The sequence below is a fragment of the Thamnophis sirtalis genome, unplaced genomic scaffold (genome assembly GCF_051295495.1).
Source record: "Thamnophis sirtalis isolate CommonGarterSnake01/CBP01778 unplaced genomic scaffold, rThaSir2_p1.2 scaffold_5, whole genome shotgun sequence".
Lineage (NCBI taxonomy): Eukaryota > Metazoa > Chordata > Lepidosauria > Squamata > Natricidae > Thamnophis > Thamnophis sirtalis.
The window spans coordinates 129910238-129930054 of NW_028261385.1; the positions used below are offsets into that span (position 1 = coordinate 129910238).

The 19817-nt window shown below is 42.7% G+C and overlaps 1 protein-coding gene across 1 annotated transcript in view; it reads left to right on the plus strand.

The window, feature by feature from the left end:
- FERMT1 (FERM domain containing kindlin 1) overlaps positions 1-19614 on the plus strand; it is a 47677-nt gene extending 28063 nt beyond the window's left edge. Inside the window, exons 10-15 of the mRNA XM_087716878.1 lie at positions 1286-1410; positions 3467-3573; positions 5186-5407; positions 8373-8497; positions 13770-13911; positions 17623-19614. Coding sequence (XP_087573004.1) covers positions 1286-1410; positions 3467-3573; positions 5186-5407; positions 8373-8497; positions 13770-13911; positions 17623-17796 — 895 coding nt within the window. The 3' untranslated portion in view covers positions 17797-19614. The remainder of the gene's footprint in view (positions 1-1285; positions 1411-3466; positions 3574-5185; positions 5408-8372; positions 8498-13769; positions 13912-17622) is intronic.
- Positions 19615-19817: the final 203 nt, after the last annotated feature.

Below are 19817 nucleotides of genomic sequence, written 5' to 3' on the forward strand. Positions count from 1 at the left end.
TAAAATAATATCATCGCAATGAAACTCAATGATTAAATCCATTAAAATACTACTGCATGAAAAACGATCGCATTTGTGTTTTCATAAAGAAATGAATGACTTATTTGAAATCTTTCAGGAAAACAGTCTTTGTACGTCTTTGTACTGTTGAAGACGTAAAATGAATAACCAAGATATTTTACAATTCCGTGTTTTGTGGAAATAGAAGAGGGGGCAGGTGATAAAATGTGCATCACGATATTACAATACAGGTAGTTTTGACCTACAATAGTTCACTTAGTGACTGTTCAAAGTTACAACGGCACTGAAAAAAGTGACTTATGACCGCTTTTCACACATACGATCCTTGTAGTATCGCCATGGTCCATGTGATCAAAATTCAGATGCTTGGGAACTGTCTCACATGTATCCGGGATCATGTGATCATCTTTTGCAACCCTCTGACAAGCAAAGTCAATGGGAAAGCCAGATTCACTTAACAACCGTGTTACTAATTTAACAGAGATTCACTTAACAACTGTGGCAAGAAAGGTTGTAAAATGGGGCAAAATTCACAACAGATGTTTCACTTAGTGACAAAATTTTGGACTCAGTTGTGGTCGTAAGTCGAGGACCACTTATACCACCTCCACAATATCTATACTTTTACCTGTATTGAGAAGTAAGCTCAAATACCAGGTTTTGCATGTTTTGTCTTTTTTGGGGGGTGGGGGTTGTCATCACTGTAGTTTCTATTAGCCCCCTGTGATGTGATCCTCTCTGATAAAGCAGCTAAAACAGAGAAACACATACTTCTTAATGAGACAATCACATAGACTTTCATAATATACTAGTCAATAATCCGGCGTTGCCCAGGTATTTATTTATAGAGGGGAAATGTCCAGACCAAATATAATTTCTAATGTTGGATTTTCCCCCTTACCAGAGGGAGCCCCCTTGTGGAGTACTGTGAAGCCGTTATCATGGCAACTCCACTGTGCTGCACAGTAGAAGCCATTTTACAGCAGTACAGTAGAAGTCATTTTAAGGCACAACTGGCTGTATCTTAACAGAACACACACACCAAGGGGTATTGGGGTATTTTACCCCCACAGTATTTTTCTCCAGAGGGTAAGTCATATGTGTACCAAGTTTGGTTGAAATTGCTTGAGGCATTCCAGAGTTATGCTGGAACACAAACACATCTGTTTTTATATATATGGATGGGAAATAAAACTTGGCCAAAAGGATTGACCGGTTTTCCTCATTAGAACAGAGACTTGATGAAGCAATTCTTCATTTGCAGATCCAAAAAGCTGGTCCTGAAAGCCTTCAAGCAATATTGGTTTGTCTTTAAAGACACATCCATGTCTTACTTTAAAAGCAAAGAAGCTGAACATGGAGAACCTATCGAGAAGTTTAACCTAAGAGGTAGAAGCTGATATTTTCATACAGCATCTTATGAAGTGTGGTTGTATCTACAGAGATCTCCTAGCACAATAAGCATTTTTGTTCTTTGTTTATATGTCTTTTTTTAAATAGTATTTTATTTCCATTTTCATTTTCAAAACACACACTCACATGTATACTATACATAGCCAATATCATATAGTATTAAATAATAATTACATCAGTTCCTCTTGTCAACAATGCCCCAAAAAATAGAAACCCATTATAGCTCTTCTACTCTCCATACACCTCTTTCTTCTACCACCCTCCAACTTTCTATCTTCCCTCCAACATCCTTTTCTACTCTACTTCCCCTCCCTTTCTACTACTCCTCTCTCTACAATCCACTCCTCCTTATCCTTCTCATCTTCCCCCCTTACCCTCTCTCCTAACCTTCTCTGCCCATCTTTCTTCTTTCCCACTCCTCCTCTCCTTGGTGTATTTCCGCTACATGTCAATATGCTTAGCCTATCCTATTTCTAAAGAAAAAGTAGTAATAATAATAGTAATGAGAATATAAAATAAAGAAAAAAGAAAAAAAAACAGTATACATATGGAGTCAAATTACATTGAAAACTAACACATCTCATCCAACCTGATATATCCCTCCCCGCCACCCTCCCCCCCCCCGACCCCCACAACCTACCTCCCCCCCCCGACTTCCCAGAACCCGTACACCGTATAGATTTTTAACAAACACAGTCTAAGATATATTGAGAAAAAAAAGATAATAAATTAATAACATCTTTACATTGAACTTAGCTCCTCCTTGCTAAACTAACTTTAAACAATTTAAATCATTCCTGATCTTAAGCATAGGCTATCTGGAATTTCTTAGTCCCATATTTATTTTGTATATAATCAATTGTATATAATCTTTGTTTATATGTCTTAGAACACATGGACATGAACGTCTGTACATACGCATAGACACAGATTACTCTGACTTTAGACAGTATTTACCGTATCCTGTTTTTGTGCAGCTGGGACTGTTTTGGTCTCATTTACTGACAGATGTCCAAAGGATATTAAACATTATGGCATTGTTGCCCACATAACATGTGCCGAAGTGTGGATACCACTGCCATAAGTGAAGATGAGGAACACATGAAAGCCACATACCTCTGTAATTACACTTCTGGCCACAGAAATTGTATTAGCAATAGCATTTAGATGTATATGCCATTTTACAGCACTCTAAACAGTTTTACAGAGTCAGCCTATTGCCCCCAACAATCTGGGTCCTCATTTTACCAACCTCAGAAGGATGGAAGGCTGAGTCAACCTTGAGCCAGTCAGAATCGAACTGCCAAATTGCAGACAGCCAGCAATCAACAGAAGTAGCCTGCAGTATTGCACTCTAACCACTGCACCACCACAGCTCTTATTACTTAGCTTCATAGAAATTGTGCCAGGCTTTCACTGCCCTGAGTTCCCAAATTATGCTACCATTAGTGACCAGTGAGATGCAATGAAACCCCACTAGTACAAATGTTCTGTGTATATTGCAAATACCATATTGATCATCTGCTTATCACATGGTTCAATGCTACTTATATTTTTCTAGGGAAAGATCCTCATAGCACCAGTCCTCATTTTAAACACAGAAGATGTATTGTTGATCAGATGATGATCAATAAACATCATGGTTTTCCTTGAAAGTAACAGTATCAGCTAAGGCTGAGTGCAACCCTAGAATAAAAATACAAGGTTAAATCTATCCTCATAACTGGAGCGGTTCCCAATCTTGCTGTGTCCATAAAGCAGCTGCGGCGGGGGGAAGGGGGGGTTCGCATGCGCAAATGGAGCTTCATGTGCTCCTTGCGTGCCCCAGTTCCCAACGGGGCGTGGATCGCTACTAGACTGGGGGGATTGGGAACCTCTGCCTTAGTAGTAAGTAATAATTAATCATTTACCTTTTTAAAATTGTCCTTATTACCTTTTTTATATGCTGTTCGTTCTCCCTGTCTTTCTCGTGTATTGTTTTTAAATGAAGATGAAGTGTAAATTTACATATAAATTCTGTTTTGTTGTTTAGGATGTGAAATTGTCCCAGATGTAAGTGTGTCAGGGAAAAAATATGGGATTAAATTACTCATCCCAGTTGCCGATGGAATGAATGAAATACTTTTGAGGTGTAATGATGTGAGTAACAAAACAACTGAATGAACCTATTGTGTGCACAGAGGAGGGGTATTAATGTGCTTTTTGTGCATTGCATTGCCCCTTTGGAAACCTCATTAAGGTCCAGGTGCTTGGCTGGCATTTCAGTGCATTGCAAACCCACACAGTAATAAATATTCCCAGCTATTTGTGCATGGAAATAAAACAAGGCTTGTATTTTTTTTTTAAAAAGCAATGAACCAAACCCCAGGTTGCCTTGCATTTATATCCCGCTACTCACCTCCATTCGTGACAGGGGATTTTTGTTTAAAAGTCTGCGTCAAGAGCTACTTTGCCAAATTATTCTGTAAATTTGTCGGTATTTGTCCTTTGCCTCATCTGACCTTCCTGGCTGAAGAACTCTTATGAAACTCAGCTTCCCTCCCTAAAGTCATTAATATCTGGCAATTCCACAAACAGAGCAATAAAGCTTTCTCAGCCAACAGTGTAGGTTTGCCATTGCCTTGTTTGGGCTATATTTTGTGTGGCCCTGGGATTTCCTCAGGCTCTCCCAAGATGGACTGGTGGGGCGGAGGGAAATTAAGGGACAAAGGAGATCTAAGAGTTCTGATACGTCAGCGAGGAACAGAAAAAAAAGGATTCAATATTTTCTATACACATATTTTATTTAGCTAATATAAAGATAATAAAGGAAAATGATAAAAAATAGTGGAAAAATACATTTAAAAGGTGAGATGAGATCTGAACCCACTCTTTTGGTGAGAAAAGGTGAAGTGAGATCCAGGCCCACTCTTTTGGCCTTCTCAAGGGCCCTGAAGACCTGGCTCTGACAATTGACCTGTAGCCCTGATGGTCGCATGTCATACTGGAGGTCTTCCTTCCTTGCCATCTTTGTTAATTTTTAAGTCAATTTTAGTGGTAATATTTGTTGTTTTAATGTTCCATCTTGTTGCTTTTTATTGGCTGTAAGCTGCCTAGAGTGGCCTCTAGGTCAGATGGGGGGGGCATATACATTTGAGATATAAAGAAAAGAAAAAGATAATAAAGAACAGCTTCTAATCTTCATGGCAGCAGTTGTAATACATTTTTTTTGTTCCCTCTTTCTACATCAGAGATGTCAAACTAAAGGCCCGGGATCTGGATCCAGCCCGCGGGGTGCTTAGATCTGGCCCGTGGGGCTGCCCTAGAAACAGCAAAGGACCAACCCACGGTGCCTCTTCCAGCAAAAATGCGTATGTCTCTCCCAAGCTCTGTTTTCAGCCATGACAGCCTTCTACCACCCTCTGCCATTGAAAATGGAGCTTGGTGAGGGGGAGGGTGCAGAGGGCGGCAGAAGGCCATCACGGCTGAAAACAGAACCTGGGTCCTTGAAAGCTTCCCCTTTAGAATTTCTGAAGAAGAGATAGGATAGAAGTTGAATAAACAAATTAGACTGATGAAGTGTTGTTGTCTATGGCAGGAATCTCCAACCTTGGCAACAGAATTCTGGGAGTTGAAGTCTACAAGTCTTAAAGTTACCAATGTTGGAGAAGTTAAACAAAGCATTTCAAATGATTGCAGCTAAACAATGTGAGTAAAAATCGGTGCCAGATATATATATTTTTAATATCTCTCCATGGACTATTCATTGCAGGAAGAGCAGTATGCCAGATGGATGGCTGCTTGTTCATTGGCTTCCAAAGGAAAAACAATGGCAGACAGTTCTTACCAATCCGAGGTGCGTAACATCCTCTCGCTCCTGAAAATGAAAAGCAGAACAGCTGCAATCCAAGAAGCTTCGGATGTAGAAAGCATGGACGTGAAACCGGAATGCTTCATCTCACCACGATATGCTAAGAAATATAAATCTAAGCAGGTAAATGGGGTGGCAAGGAAAATACAGGAACAGCTGCATCTTGGGCCAATTGCAGGGGATCTACTCAAACTGACTCAGGTCTAATTGGTAGACGAGTCTTGTTTAATAGGTCAAAAAATGAATTTCAGGGAGTATCTTTCTTACAGCAAATGTACAAGTAAAATCTGAAGAGACAGCACAAACCTATAAATAGAATATTGGACCTGAATTTGTGAGATAGGAATTCTGCCCAAAATTGCTTTTCCCTGATCTCAGTGTATTGATTCTATGTAATTATTCTTCTGTGTTTTTGCATCTGCAGTAGGATAATAAAGGAAGAAGAAGAGATACATTAAACTCTTCCATTTTCAGAATTTCAATTTTCAGAAGTTCTCATCTTCTGCCTCTTCAACCAAAAATAGTTTCCTGGCTAGCAGAAGCTGAGGAAATAAATAATCCTGTAATTTACCCCAGAAACTCCCAAATCAGAATCTCCCACACACACACACACAAAAAGTCAGCAGAACATCATTTTACAGAATTGATCAATAGTCATATCCTTGCATGTTTGCGGTTGCAAATCCCGCTAAGTGTACTGGAGCAAAAACATTTACTAAGCAGAGGTGCACAAAGCAGTCCAAGAAGTTAAAAGAAAACAAATTGTTCAAACCATTTGATGAATGTGATAACCACAATTGGTAATTAAACTCTGTCATTAATTAATCTATAGCTAGTTTGGTCTAGCGGTTACGGCAGTGAGTTTAAGTCCCGTCTTAGCCATAAAAGCCATCTGGGTGACCTTGGGCCTGTCATTCTCCCAGTTTACCTAATAGGATTGTTATCATGAGGAAAATAGGAGGAGGAAGGTCTGTTGGATATGTTCACTGCCTTGAGTTATTTGTGAAAATAAAGGTGGGATATGAATGAACGAATGTGTTCTGACCTATGCTTCCCGAGAACATGAAGCAAACTCCTTGCCCCAACAAAAAACCCTTTTATTAATTTACTGTGAATTCTGCTCATTCACATCCAGCAAAGTCTTTCAATGGAGGATTTATAGTCACAGACCTTATCTGGCTTGGAGAGCTGACAGGTCATCTCCTGCAAACGCCACTCCCCTTTTGCTCCTCTTTTATTTCCTCTGGGAGAGGCCATTCATTGTCCACCTGTGGCCTTACTCCCAAGTCGACTCCTGTTCTTTAGCTGTACCCTTTGTCTGGCAACTCTATGCATGTGCACATTGGGAACAATATCCAGATGTTCACCTGCCTCACTGATGTCTGACTTGGAAGGCAGCTGATAACAGACATACGGCTCTGGCCCCCACTCTGCCTCTGACACAGAGCCCTCCTCAGAGCCCTCCCCAGACTCCAGAACTGGCCCATGTTCCTCCCCAACCTCCTCACTGTCCGAATTTGCTGCCAGCTCCGATGGCCGCTGGCAGGCCACGACAGAATGAATGAATGAGAAATTACTATTGTATACAAAAAATACCAGTATGTGTGTATTGTATATATATATATATATACAAAATCTATGAAAACAAATACTGTGTGTGTGTGTGTGTGTGTGTGTGTGTATTGGTCTTGTATTTGGGTTTCTTTCCATGTAAGATTGAAATTGACTTGGAAACGTTTGGGCGAGGTCCCACTCACCATCTTCAGGCTGGTATGTGTATATGTGTGTGTGTGTATGGGGGAGCATATATATATATATGCTGGTCTTGTTGTATTCGGGTCTTTTCCTCTGTAAGATTGAGATTGTTTTGGCAATGTTTCGGCAAGTCTCACTTGCCAAGACAATCTCAAGCTTACACAGGAAAAAACCCGAATACAACAAGACCAGCATACATATATGCTCCCTCCCATATTTGGGCATACCAGGGGATTTCCCTGGCTTAGTTGATAAAGGAGGAGAGCCTGTGGCGGAGTGGCTAATACAACTGCCTAATATGTAATACAGCCCAGGTTCAATTCCCAGTAAGGGTATGGCTAGCTGATGAGACCTAAATATCTTGAAATAAATCTATACTACTCTCCCTTTATTTATTTTATCAGCATAAATGCAACAAGGCCACATTAAAAAAGGCTTTCTACCTAGATGGCTCCTAGGGTGAGCCAAAAGTCAGAAAATGAAAGCAGTATGCTCCCTCCCATATTTGGGCATACCAGGGGTTGTGACACAATACATAATTTATTTAATAGCTGCATTGTAATATGTATGGTTGGCTATAAAGCTAGTTGGTAATACGAGTGTGTGTATGTATGTGTGTATGCGTGTGTATGTATGTATGTATGTATATATATATATGTGTGTGTGTATACATACACACACACACACACACACACACACACACATACATACACTCTTATTGCCAACTAGCTTTATGGCCAACCATACATATTACAATGCAGCCATTAAATAAAGTCCTCTTAAACAGCAACCCCCCCAACTTTTTGGGCACCAGGGACCTGTTTTTCCATGTACCAGAGGGGGTGTGGTGTCCTTTGTTGTCCATGGGACTTCACTGGTTTGCACGGACCAATTTCTGGCATGCCGCGGACCGGTGCCAGTCCATAGACCGGTTGGGGACCCCTGCTCTTAAATACTGGATGCCATGCTTGAATTTCTGCTAGGAAGATAAGAAAGTGATGGGAAAATAGGCATAGCTGCTCATCACCCAGGTGACAGAGGTGCTGTTGTAGCTAGAATATCATTTCCACTCACCTGTGCAAAGAAAGGAGAAGAGGAAGAGCTAAGATAAAGGGTGTCCATGCTGATGGAGTTGCCAGCATTTTCACATCCAGTATTGACATCCTCAGGGTTCCCCCAGTGTGTTCTATACTCAGTATGTAGTTTGATTCCTTAAAACGGCAGATTAGTAAAGTAGCAAAAGTTATGTGGTCCAAGCTTTTTCACTATTTGAATGCTGCTTGTTCATTTCTACTTCAGTTAAACCTGTGCTTTCCTTTCCACGTTTCCCTAGTTAGCTGCTCGTATTCTAGAAGCACACCACAACATCATTCACCTGCCTCTTATGGAAGCCAAACTGAGGTTTATCCAGGCATGGCAATCACTTCCAGAATTCGGCTTATCCTATTATGTTGTAAGGTAATTCTAGTGTTCCTCTGCCCCTAAATTTTTATAGAAGAGTACTGCTTAGAACCTTTTTAACCACTTTCGTTTTGACTACAGAAATGGCCTTTAGGGGAGGAGGGAATGCATTTTAGGTTTGGGAGCATTCTTAAAATCACTGTTCTATATACAGGTACAGTAATCCTCAGGTTATGGCTTTAACAGGCCAGAATTTCTAACTAAGCAAAACTATCATTAAAGCAAACATCTTGTGACTGCTTAGCAATAGCAATTCCAGCAGTCGTAGATGCAGTTGCTAGTGAGGAGCAGGCAGTCATTAAACAAGGCCCTTACACGACCACAACTTGTGACTTCTGGATGAATTCCCCACTGATTTTCTTTTTCTTGGAAGCCAGCTGGCAATCACGTCTCCTGCCTCCCAAAAGATTCAAGCCATCTGTGGCTTGGTCCCTCCCAGGCATGAGCCTCGATTCTTCTAAAACTAAGATTGTTTTCAGGAGATCATTGAGCCAGAAGAGCAGTGGTGAGTTGCAGGCGGTACGCCCTGGTACAGGCGTACCGGTGCGTGCCCGAAACACCAGGTAGCGTTCCAGTACGGTGTTCCGGAGGGCCCGCCTGCCCGCCCGAGCTCCTTACCTGTATTTGAGCTCTTCGGCGCTTAAGCGCACGGAGCACACAGTGCCTGCGTGATGCTCCGCCAAGCAGCTGGAGTGTCATGGAGTCTCACAGAGGCATCGCAAGAGGTAAGGATGCATGCATGCGCTACGCGTGGGCATGCATGCATGCACTGTACATGTGTGCGTGCACACTGCGCACATTCATGTAGTGGAGCCGGGGCCCATTGCAACTGTACCAGTTGCAATGGGATCCAGAACCCACCACTGCAGAAGAGGCTGACTTGTTTCCCCTGACATTTCAACTACTCCTCCCACACTTATCTCCCCCTATGCTTTTGGCCACCCTGCACAGCATGGTTGAAATGAAGACCCCTCAGTATTCTATTGCCACCATCTACCAACTGCTATCACTGCCACTGGACATTCCTCTCTGTCTTCTTCAGCACCATTGTTGTCTTCTTCCTTCCCCTCACTTTTGTCTCGCCTTTCTTACATGGGGCTCACCAACACTGGCCATCCTCAAGCCCCATAGGGCCTCTGTTGGAACTGGGCTTGCGCTCACCATTGCCCCATCCCTCATTGCTACCTCTGAACCCAATACTGATAGAACTCCTCTCTGTGGGCCTTAAGGCCAGCTAACGTTGGAAAGCCCAGAGGAGGGAGAGGCAGCCAATGCTGAGAAGAGGAAGAAGGTAGATATGCCAAGGAGAAAAATGAGTAGGAAGATCTGTTGTTGGTGGTGGTGATGATGGCAGAATATAATGGCGTCTTCATATCAGCTGCTGGGCTGCTGGGGGTTTGCAGGGGTTCAGGAGAACCTCTAACTAAGACTCTGTGCAGTTTGGAGAACCCCAAAATCCCACTCCTGGCTGGCCACGCCCACCCCACCTCTCCCAGGAATATAGCAATAGCAATAGCAGTAGACTTATATACCGCTTCATAGGCCTTTCAGGCCTCTCTAAGCGGTTTACAGAGAGTCAGCATATTGCCCCCAACAATCTGGGTCCTCATTTTACCCACCTCGGAAGGATGGAAGGCTGAGTCAACCCTGAGCCGGTGAGATTTGAACTGCTGACCTGCTGATCTAGCAGTAGCCTGCAGTGCTGCATTTAACCACTGCGCCACCTTGGCTCTTAGAGTCCCCACACGGCCCGTTTTGGATGCAGGTAAGTGCAGAGCACGCGTGGAAGCTCGGTGAGGGCAAAAAGCGGGCCTACTGGAAGTTTGGGAAGGTCCGGAATGCGCCCGTTTCCAGCCTCCAGAGCCTCGGGAAGCCCTTTTCACCCTCCCGGAGGCTCAAGAAAAGCCTCCAGAGCCCGAGGAGGACAAAACCACCACCCCTGCCATAGTGCAGGAGGCTGACTAGGTGACACCCACTGTGGCCACCCCCACCCAGCAACTGGGCAGAGAACCCCTTGCTAAAAATTTTGAAGCCCACCCCTGGCATACTGCAACAGCTGGAACTCTAAGGACCAGTTATATGTCCAACTTTTTCAGCACCTTCATTACCATGAATGGTTGCTAAACAAATGGTCCCAAACCAAGGACTACCTGTAACCCTTTTTCTGGCTTATATATAATATAATCTCTTCCCACAATGCTCTTGGTACCTTTCTGGGAATAATCAAGGCTGCAACATCTGCTTTGTGGCTTCTTTTAAAAATATATTCTGCCTTTTATTATCAAGCAGTGGCCATTTCCTTTCATTGGAAATTATTTTAGAACATGAAAACATGATTGATAATTCTGATTACATAAGCAAAAGTAGAATCTATTGAATCTATCGAACACTGGAATTCCCCCTGTTCCTAGCACTGGGTGTCACATATTGACAGCTCCACCATTTTCAGGCTGTTCTGCCAGCACCTAACCCAGACTTATGATTGATCGTGTGCCATTAAATCAGTGACAGCTTGTAATAACCTCATGAATAGAATTTCTTCAGGATGGCCTGCCTCAACCTGGCCCTTCAGGGTTAACAAGCATAAACGTAATATCATCTGGATTAACTTTTTTTAGGCCATGCCAGAAGTCAAAAAGCCTCTTCGGAAAGTTATCTGCTTAGATCATGGGTCCTCAAACTATGGCCCATAGGCTACATGCGACCCGCTGAAACCATTAATCCAACCCGCGCAGGACCACAAGGTTACCCCACCAACCTTTTGGCCAAGCGCAGGATTTACCTTCGCGAGCCCCGTGGACTGGAACTGAAAAGTAAGGCCAACATTTGTGGCCTGCAGAGACATCCTGGAGACGGGGAAGATGAAAAACAGAGTGCACAGATGCCCCAAGAGGCCAAAAAAAAACCTGACAAAAAAGGCCTGTTTTTTCACCTCCCCGCCTCCAGAAGATAGATAAAAAGAGACAGATAAAATCAAAATTAAAGAGAGAGAGGGAAAGAGAGAGAGAGAGAGAGAGAAATTTCTTAAGTTCCTTGGAGCTGAGAAGAATTGCTGCAAAATTGAGTTAGATCGCTAGACTCCTAAGCAAATGAAAAAATGATCTAGTAAAAAGAAAAGGCAAACAAAAGAGCAACATGAAAACAAAAGCAAATAAAACACCCCCAGGAGCAAAACAAATTCAAGTTTAATTTGTGTGCATTGTTTAACAATTGGACTGTTAAATTGACCACACCCACCCAGTCACATGACCACTTAGCCATGCCCACCCAGCCAGCCTGGCCCCCAACACTCTGAGGGACCGTGAATTGGCCCCGTTTAAAAAGTTTGAGGACCCCTGGCTTAGATGGTTATTTTCCCAAGTGTGTTTAGTAGTTCTATATTTGGCTAGTAGAGGGAAGCATAAAAATTCTGTTTGCAACTGATGATTGACAGGACTGCACCCTTCTCTGCTTCCTCCCTTCTTCCACCTCAGCAGCAACTTTCACTGGGATGGTGCTATAGTCAGTCCTTTCCGCTAGTGTGCATGGGGAAGTTTTTCCGATTTGAATTCAGAATGCTAACTTAACAATATTTGTGTTTCCTGAACTGATACGCAAACCCAAAATGCAATTGCCATTTAAAAGAAAATGCCTAGAGATACACGAACACACAAAGATGTGCATTAGCAAAAGGGGTATAACAAAATGCACACAATAGCCCGACTCACAAGTATTGATTTGGGAGTGAGACAGTGGTGGGTTTCAAAAATTGTTCGAACCTACTCTGTGGGTGTGGCCTCCTTTGTGGGAGTGGCTTGCCACCCATGTGACGGATGGGAGTAGCTTGCTGCCCATGTGACCGGATATAAGATGCCGATGACACTTGTCAGAACCACCTTAAATACCTCACACCCAGCACTGGCATGCATAAGAATATGATGTAAACTTGTTTTTTAAAAGGCATCTTTGGTTTGCGTTAAAACAACTTCAACACATGCAATGTTCTGATTGCACCACAAACGCAGTAGTCATCCTTACCTTTCACAGAGGCGCTGAGTTTTATAAATATGAGCATGATAGTGTAGAATAATCATATCCAAGGACCAGTGGTGGGTTTCAAAAAAATTTGGAACCTCTTCTGTAGGTGTAGCCTGCTTTCCGGGTCCACTGGTGGAACCTCTTCTAACCGGTTCAGTAGATTTGACGAACCGGTTCTACCAAATAGGTGCGAACTGGTAGGAACCCACCTACCAGTTCGCGTGAGAGTGAGAAGTGGAATCAAATGTGAATGGAAAATGCCCCTAAATCGAATCACTTCCTGCTCTTTTAATGCACTGGCTTTATGAAAAAGACCATATATAGGTAGTCCTTGACTTACAACCCACAATTGGTACTTGAATCCCTGTCCATAAGCAAAGCATTTGTTAAGTGAATCACACCTGATTTTATGAACCTTTTGGCACCGGATGTTAATTTAATCACTGCAGTTGTTGAGTGAATTGCATAGTTATTAAGCAAATCCAGCTTCCCCCATTTGACTTTGCTACTCGGAAGCCAGCTGGGAAAGTGTCAAATAGCTATCACATGAATCTGCAACTGTAGTAAATAAATGCCAGCTGCCAAGCATCTGAATCTTGATCACATGACAATGGGGGTGCTGCAAGGGATTCGGTTTTAAGTCTTTTTTTTTTTTTAGTGCCCTTGTAATTTCAAACAATTGCTAAATGAGAAGTTGTATGTCAAGGACTACCTGTAATTCTGTTCTCCTGCTGCTCAGTCTGAGAGCAACTAAGATGATTTAAAGGCCTGGAGACTAAAACATATGAAGAATGGTTGCAGGAATTGGGTATGTCTAGTCTAGAGAAAAGGAGGACTAGGGGGACATCACAGCAGTATTCCAGTGTTTGAGGGGCTGCCACAAAGAAGAGGGGGTCAAATTATTCTCCAAAGCACCAGAGGGCAGGACTAGAAACAATGGTTGGAAACTAATCAAAGAGAGAAGCAACCTAGAACTAAGGAGAAACTTCTTAACAGTGGGGTCAATTAACCAGTGGAACAGCTTGTCTTCAGAAATCGTGGGCTCTCCATCACTGGAGACTTTTAGGAAGTCACTTATCAGAATTGGTAGGTTCTCCTGCTTGAGGAGAGGGATGCTGGGCTAGAAGACTTCCAATGTCCTTTCCAGCTTCTATTCTATTCCATTTGGTTCCATTCTAATGCACATGGGAATAATTGCTTGGAGAAACAAAAGCGATTGGTTGGATTTTTCTCTTTTTCTTCTTTCCCTTAGATTTAAAGGAAGCAAGAAGGACGATATCTTGGGGATTTCTTATAACAGGCTGATTAGAATAGACACAGCAACTGGGGACCCAATTACAACCTGGAGGTATTCAAATATGAAACAATGGAACGTTAACTGGGAGATACGGCAGGTAAATATGAAGTGTTTCCTGGACAGCAACCATTTCTGATCTGTTGCTACTTGATTAAAATTTCTTCACCCGAGAAAGAGTTGACTGAAGAATTGCAAAATATTTTGTTTAATGCTAGTGGAAGAAAAGTTTTCTGGAGCAGAGAAGAGAACAAGTTGTTAAATAGAAAATGGGAGAGGTGGAAAGATATATTCCCCTTCCCTAATCACAACTTTTTCCAACTGTTTCATTGGTTGAGATGGGGCTCTGCTGACAGAAAATGCTTCTTATCTGATTTTCAAGAAGAATTTTCCCTCAGGCCTCTTCTCTAAAGACAACCTTACTTTAGCATTTGTTGTTGCCATCAAGTCACACACAAGCAAAGTCAATGGGAGAAACTGGAGTTGCTAAATGACTGCATGGTTCACTTAACAACGGTAGTGATTCATTTAACGACTGTAGCAAAAAAAAGGTCACAAAATCACCACTCTCAACAACTGCCTTGCTTGGCAGTGGAAATTCTGGTCCGTTTGTGGTTATAAACCGAGGACTATCCAAATGGACAAGCGTGTCCTTTGGAGTTTTTGTGTTAAGACACAGCAACTGTATAATGAAAGTCTTTTTTGAGGTATTTTTTTCCTATGCTGCCTTCTAGAGGGGTAAATTATAGGCAAGAAGCTAAATCAGTGTTTCTCAACCTTGGCGACTTTAAGTCCTGTGGACTTCAACTCCCAGAATCCCCCAGCCAGCAGAGCTGGCTGGGGAATTCTGGGAGTTGAAGTCCACAGGACTTAAAGTCGCTAAGGTCGAGAAACACTGAGCTAAATCAAATGCCATCACCCAGCCCCATATGTGACTGCTTATGAATAGTAATATGCCATGAATTGTTGTTGTTAGTTGCGAAGTTGTGTCCGACCAATCGCGACCCCATGGACAACGTTCCTCCAAGCCTTCCTGTCCCCTACCATCCCCAGACTCCATTTAAGCTCATGCTGACTGCTTCAGTGACTCCATCCAGCCACCTCATTCTCTGTCGTCCCCTTCTTCTTTTGCCCTCCATTATTCCCAGCATCAGGCTCTTCTCCAGTGAGTCCTTCCTTCTCATTAGGTGGCCAAAGTATTTGATCTTCATCTTCGGGATCTGGCCTTCTGAAGAGCAGTCAGGGTTGATCTCCTCTAGGACTGACCGGTTTGATGGCTTTGCAGTCCAAGGGACTCACAGGAGTCTTCTCCAGCACCATAGTTCAAAGGGCTCCATTCTTTGGCACTCAGCCTTTCTTATGGTCCAACTTTCACAGCCATACATTGCAACTGGGAATATCATAGCTTTGACTCTATGCGCTTTTGTTGGCAGGGCGATGCCTCTGCTTTTTAGTGTGCTGTCTAGATTTGCTATAGTTTTCCTCACAGGGAGCAAACGTCATTTAATTTCTTGGCTGCAGCCCCCATCTGCGGGGTCTTGGAGCCCAGGAAAGTAAAATCTGTCACTACCTCCATTTCCGGGGGGGGGGGGGGCGCAATCTATTTGCCAGGAATTGAGAGGGGCGGATGCCATGACCTTAGTTTTCTTAATGTTGAGTTTCAAGCCACCATTTGCACTTTCCTTCTTCACCCATATCAATAGGCTCTTTAGTTCCTCTTCACTTTCTGCCATTAGAATGGTATCATCTGCATATCTGGCACAAATATAAGGAAATCTCCATTAATACATGAAATAGGCCTCTGTGGTTCCCCCTATGGCCTAAATGCTTTCTCATCATTGCTATCAGCCAAAATGTATTTCTACATTTAGGAGAAAGTTTCAGAATAAAGTTTGTATTCTAAAGTTTCTATTTTGAATTAGGGTGAGACAAGGCACACTGATGACCCCCCACCCAAGGTTTGATTTTTATCTATTGAGTTGCAGAGCCGAGGTGGCGCAGTGGTTAAATGCAGCACTGCAGGCTACTTCAGCTGACTGCAGTTCTGCAGTTCGGCTGTTCAAATCTCACCGGCTCAAGGTTGACTCAGCCTTCCATCCTTCCGAGGTGGGTAAAATGAGGGCCCGGATTGTTGTTGGGGGCAATATGCTGACTCTGTAAACCGCTTAGAGAGGGCTGAAAGCCCTATGAAGCGGTATATAAGTCTAACTGCTATTGCTATTGCTAATATTGCAGGAAAAGTTGCCAATATCGAAAAAGGGAAAATCGCCACAGAAACATTCATTTTAAAAGGTCTGATGATGCTAGCTATAGCAGGTGCATGAAGAATCCCAGGAAACTGTCATGGGTCCATTCTAAATTATCCTTTCAAAACTGATTTTTCTCCCTGCAGGGGGGGAAAAATCCCTCAAGAGTTTTTCCTGGAAAATGTAGAAAGATTGAAGGAAGGGAGGTCAGCAGGCCCAACATGGAATAGGATTAAATAGCTTCTCCTTTCTGTCACTTCTGATGCTTGGTGGAAAATCGCTATGTATCACTATTATTGTATGTACACCGAGAGCTTAGTTCAATCCTAGGTAGAGGCAGATATTTCTCTCTCTGGGCACACAGAGAATATATCTGCTGAATAAAACCTCATTGGCGACAGGAGGGGCATCCGGACAATAAAAACTCAGCTCAATTCAGTTGCCCAGCAAGGGATTATGGGATTGTTAAAAGAGGATGATGATGACACTGAGAGCTTATGCATCTGAGACAAATTCTTTGTGTGTCTCATCACACTTGGCCAATAAAGAATTCTAATTAATCTAATTAAAATAAAAAGGAACGTTTTCCCTGGAAAACAAAATTTTAGAAAGTGAGCCATTAGGACAGGTCAGTGTTTCTCAACCTCCGCAACATTAAAGACATGTGGAACGAATCCCAGAATGGTGTTTAGGGGAATTCTGGGAGTTCAGGCCCACACATCTTAAAGTTGCTGAGGTTGAGAAATATTGTATTAGGATCATAGGGGGGTTCCTACCGGTTCAGACTGGTTCAGCCAAACCGGTAGTGATTTGGCAGCCTGGGACTCTGGAACTGGCAGTGACCCAGATCTGCCACACCCCCGAACTGGTTCTCCTATGGGGGCACCAGCGGTGGGATTCAGCCAGTTCACACCTATTCAGGAGAACCAGTTCTTAACTTTCTAAGCAGTTCGGAGAACCAGTTGTTGGAAGAAATCTCCTTTTGTTTTTTTTCCACTTTACAGGGCTAATCCTGTAAAGAAGGCAGGAAGGAAACATTCTGGTGTTGTTTCTAGCCTAATCTTTATTGTCCTGCTTACAGAAACTGCCTCTCCAGTTAACCCTTGTTACATTATAACAGCTAAGGTGAAACGCCCATAGACCTGAGTGACGTTGAGTTGGCCACGCCCACACAGTCACATGACCACTGATCTCCGCCTACCCAGCTGGTCATCAGGGCAGAGAACCAGTTGTTAAATTATTTGAATCCCACCACTGGGGGGCACCATCTTGATTTTCAGTTCTGCACATGCGGGGAAGAATTGTAATTGCACAACTTTATTTTTTTTCCTTTTTTTTACATTTTGCGCATACGCAAAGCTATTTTTGTGCAAATGTACATGCACACGCACACCGAACGGGCAGTAATGCCGGGAGCAACTCATCCCTGATTAGGATATACCAAATTTAACCTTAAGACATTTGTGCCTCATGTGATTCTTTTCACACTAATGAACCTAGAGCAGTAAGAAAATTGCAACCACGGCATTTATATTTTTGGTATTTCAATTGTCTTTCCCCTTCAGGTTGCCATTGAGTTCGATCAGAATGTATCTATCGCTTTTGCTTGCCTGAGTGCAAATTGCAAAGTGGTTCATGAATACATTGGCGGCTATATTTTCCTGTCAACCCGTTCCAAAGACCAGAATGAGACGTTGGATGAAGACTTGTTCCATAAATTAACCGGTGGAAGGGAATGAAAGGGAACCAGAAGCTTTTTCTGAACTGCAGAGAAGGGCCAGAAGTGATGGTGCTCCGCTTAAATGGCTCCTTGGTACCTCCTGCCTGATTCCTTTAATAAAAATCGATAAAGAGGAAGCGGGCATACTGTGAAGCAAAGCATCAGCCTCTGGCATCAAGATGGAGAGCTTTTCACGTTCTGATCAAAAATCAATGTTCTACTTATTGTCTTCTCTTCCATGACCATTGGGGGAGGGAGGCTGATGGTGGAAAGAGACAGAATTATAAATGGGAGATTGTCAGATGAAGCCTTCACAAAATTCCATGAACAAGGCAACTAATTGCATAATAGAAGACTCTTCTGAAAACATTCTAGCTTTTTTTGGAGGGGGGGGTCCATGAAACCCAAAAGGAAAGCTTCTGGTTTCGGTTTTATATTTATTTTAAGAATCTCCTGAATTAAAGTAAAAGGTATTTCTTAACAAAAAATGAAAACATTTTAGCGTGCCAATCTGTTGGAGCGCAGCCCAGTTGTCGTTTACTGTTCCCTTTTGCACACCTGTCAACACTGAATCACCGTCCTTTACAGCCTTTCCAGTCAATGGAATTCATTGTTCTAAAGAGAGCTGCCTGCTGCCCAACCAATCTTCTTGCAACACCGATAATGTATTTATGGGAAGTATATCCTTTTGGAAATAATATTTATCCTTTGCACTAGTCTGGAGGACTGGAGAAGAAAACTAATCCAAACTCAAAGCATATCTTGCTTTCAAAAGAACTTGTGGAACTGGAATGCTTCTGGAAGCGTATTCTTAGAACTATAGGAATTCTTGAGCCAACTTATTTCACGGTGTGCTGTAGACTTTAATTGGTGTTAATAGATTGTCTTAAACTTTCTGGAAAGGCTCCTGTTCTGGAAGGAGAGCAATTATTCAATTACTGATACTTATTTTGACCCAAACATGGAACAATGTTTTCCTCTCTATTCTTCCTGGCTGGTTCTTCCACTAGTGGTTACAGTGAAGAGAAGTAGAAGCAAGAATTGTCCATATGTGCTAAGAAAAAAGGGAGGAAGAGATTTTCTGGTCCGTTAAATCTTAAATACACAACAGTGCCCCCTAGTGGCTGGATTCCAATTCTATTGCATATGAGGCTAGAGCTCATGGTAATTGCTTGAGAGGTAAAACAGTAAACTAACAGTTGGAAGGGACCTTGAAGGTCATCTAATCCAACCCCCTGCTCACGCAGGAGACCTGTGCTAAGGATTCGAACCGCCGTAGCAATAGCAATAGCACTTAGACTTATATACCACTTCACAGTGCTTTTACAGCCCTCTCTAAGCGCTTTATAGAGTCAGCATATTGCTTACTGTAAACCGGATGGAAGGCTGAGTCAACCTTGAGCCTGGTGGGATTCGAACTGCCAAATTGCAGGCAACTGGCAGTCAACAGAAATAGCCCGCAGTACTGCACCCCAACCACTCCGCCAGATTCTTCGTCCTTGTTATCCTTGAATGAAGGCATTTTTCCTATGCCTTTGACCTTTTCTTGATTAAATTAGCATCTAAATAATTGGGCATTCAATTTCATTATTTTTCCTAGTATTATTTGCTCCTACATAATTATAGGTTAATGTTGTTTTAGGTACTAAGATACAAGGTTTCGTAGATGTATCACTATCTGTTATAACTGATATTTCATGGGAAAAGATGACAAGACAGCAGAAATGAAAGATTAATATAGTATATATTAGCATAGTAATTTTTAATGATCAGTTTGGTCTAGTGCAGTGTTTCTCAACCATGGCAACTTGAAGATGTCCGGACTTCAACTCCCAGAATTCCCCAGCCAGCATTCGCTGGCTGGGGAATTCTGGGAGTTGAAGTCCGGACATCTTCAAGTTGCCAAGGTTGAGAAACACTGGTCTAGTGGTTAAGGCACCAGGCTAGAAACAAGGAGACTGTGAGTTTTAGTGCTGCCTAAGCATGGATGACCTTGGGCCTGTCCTCTCTCTCAGCCCTAAGTAGGCAATGGCAAACCAC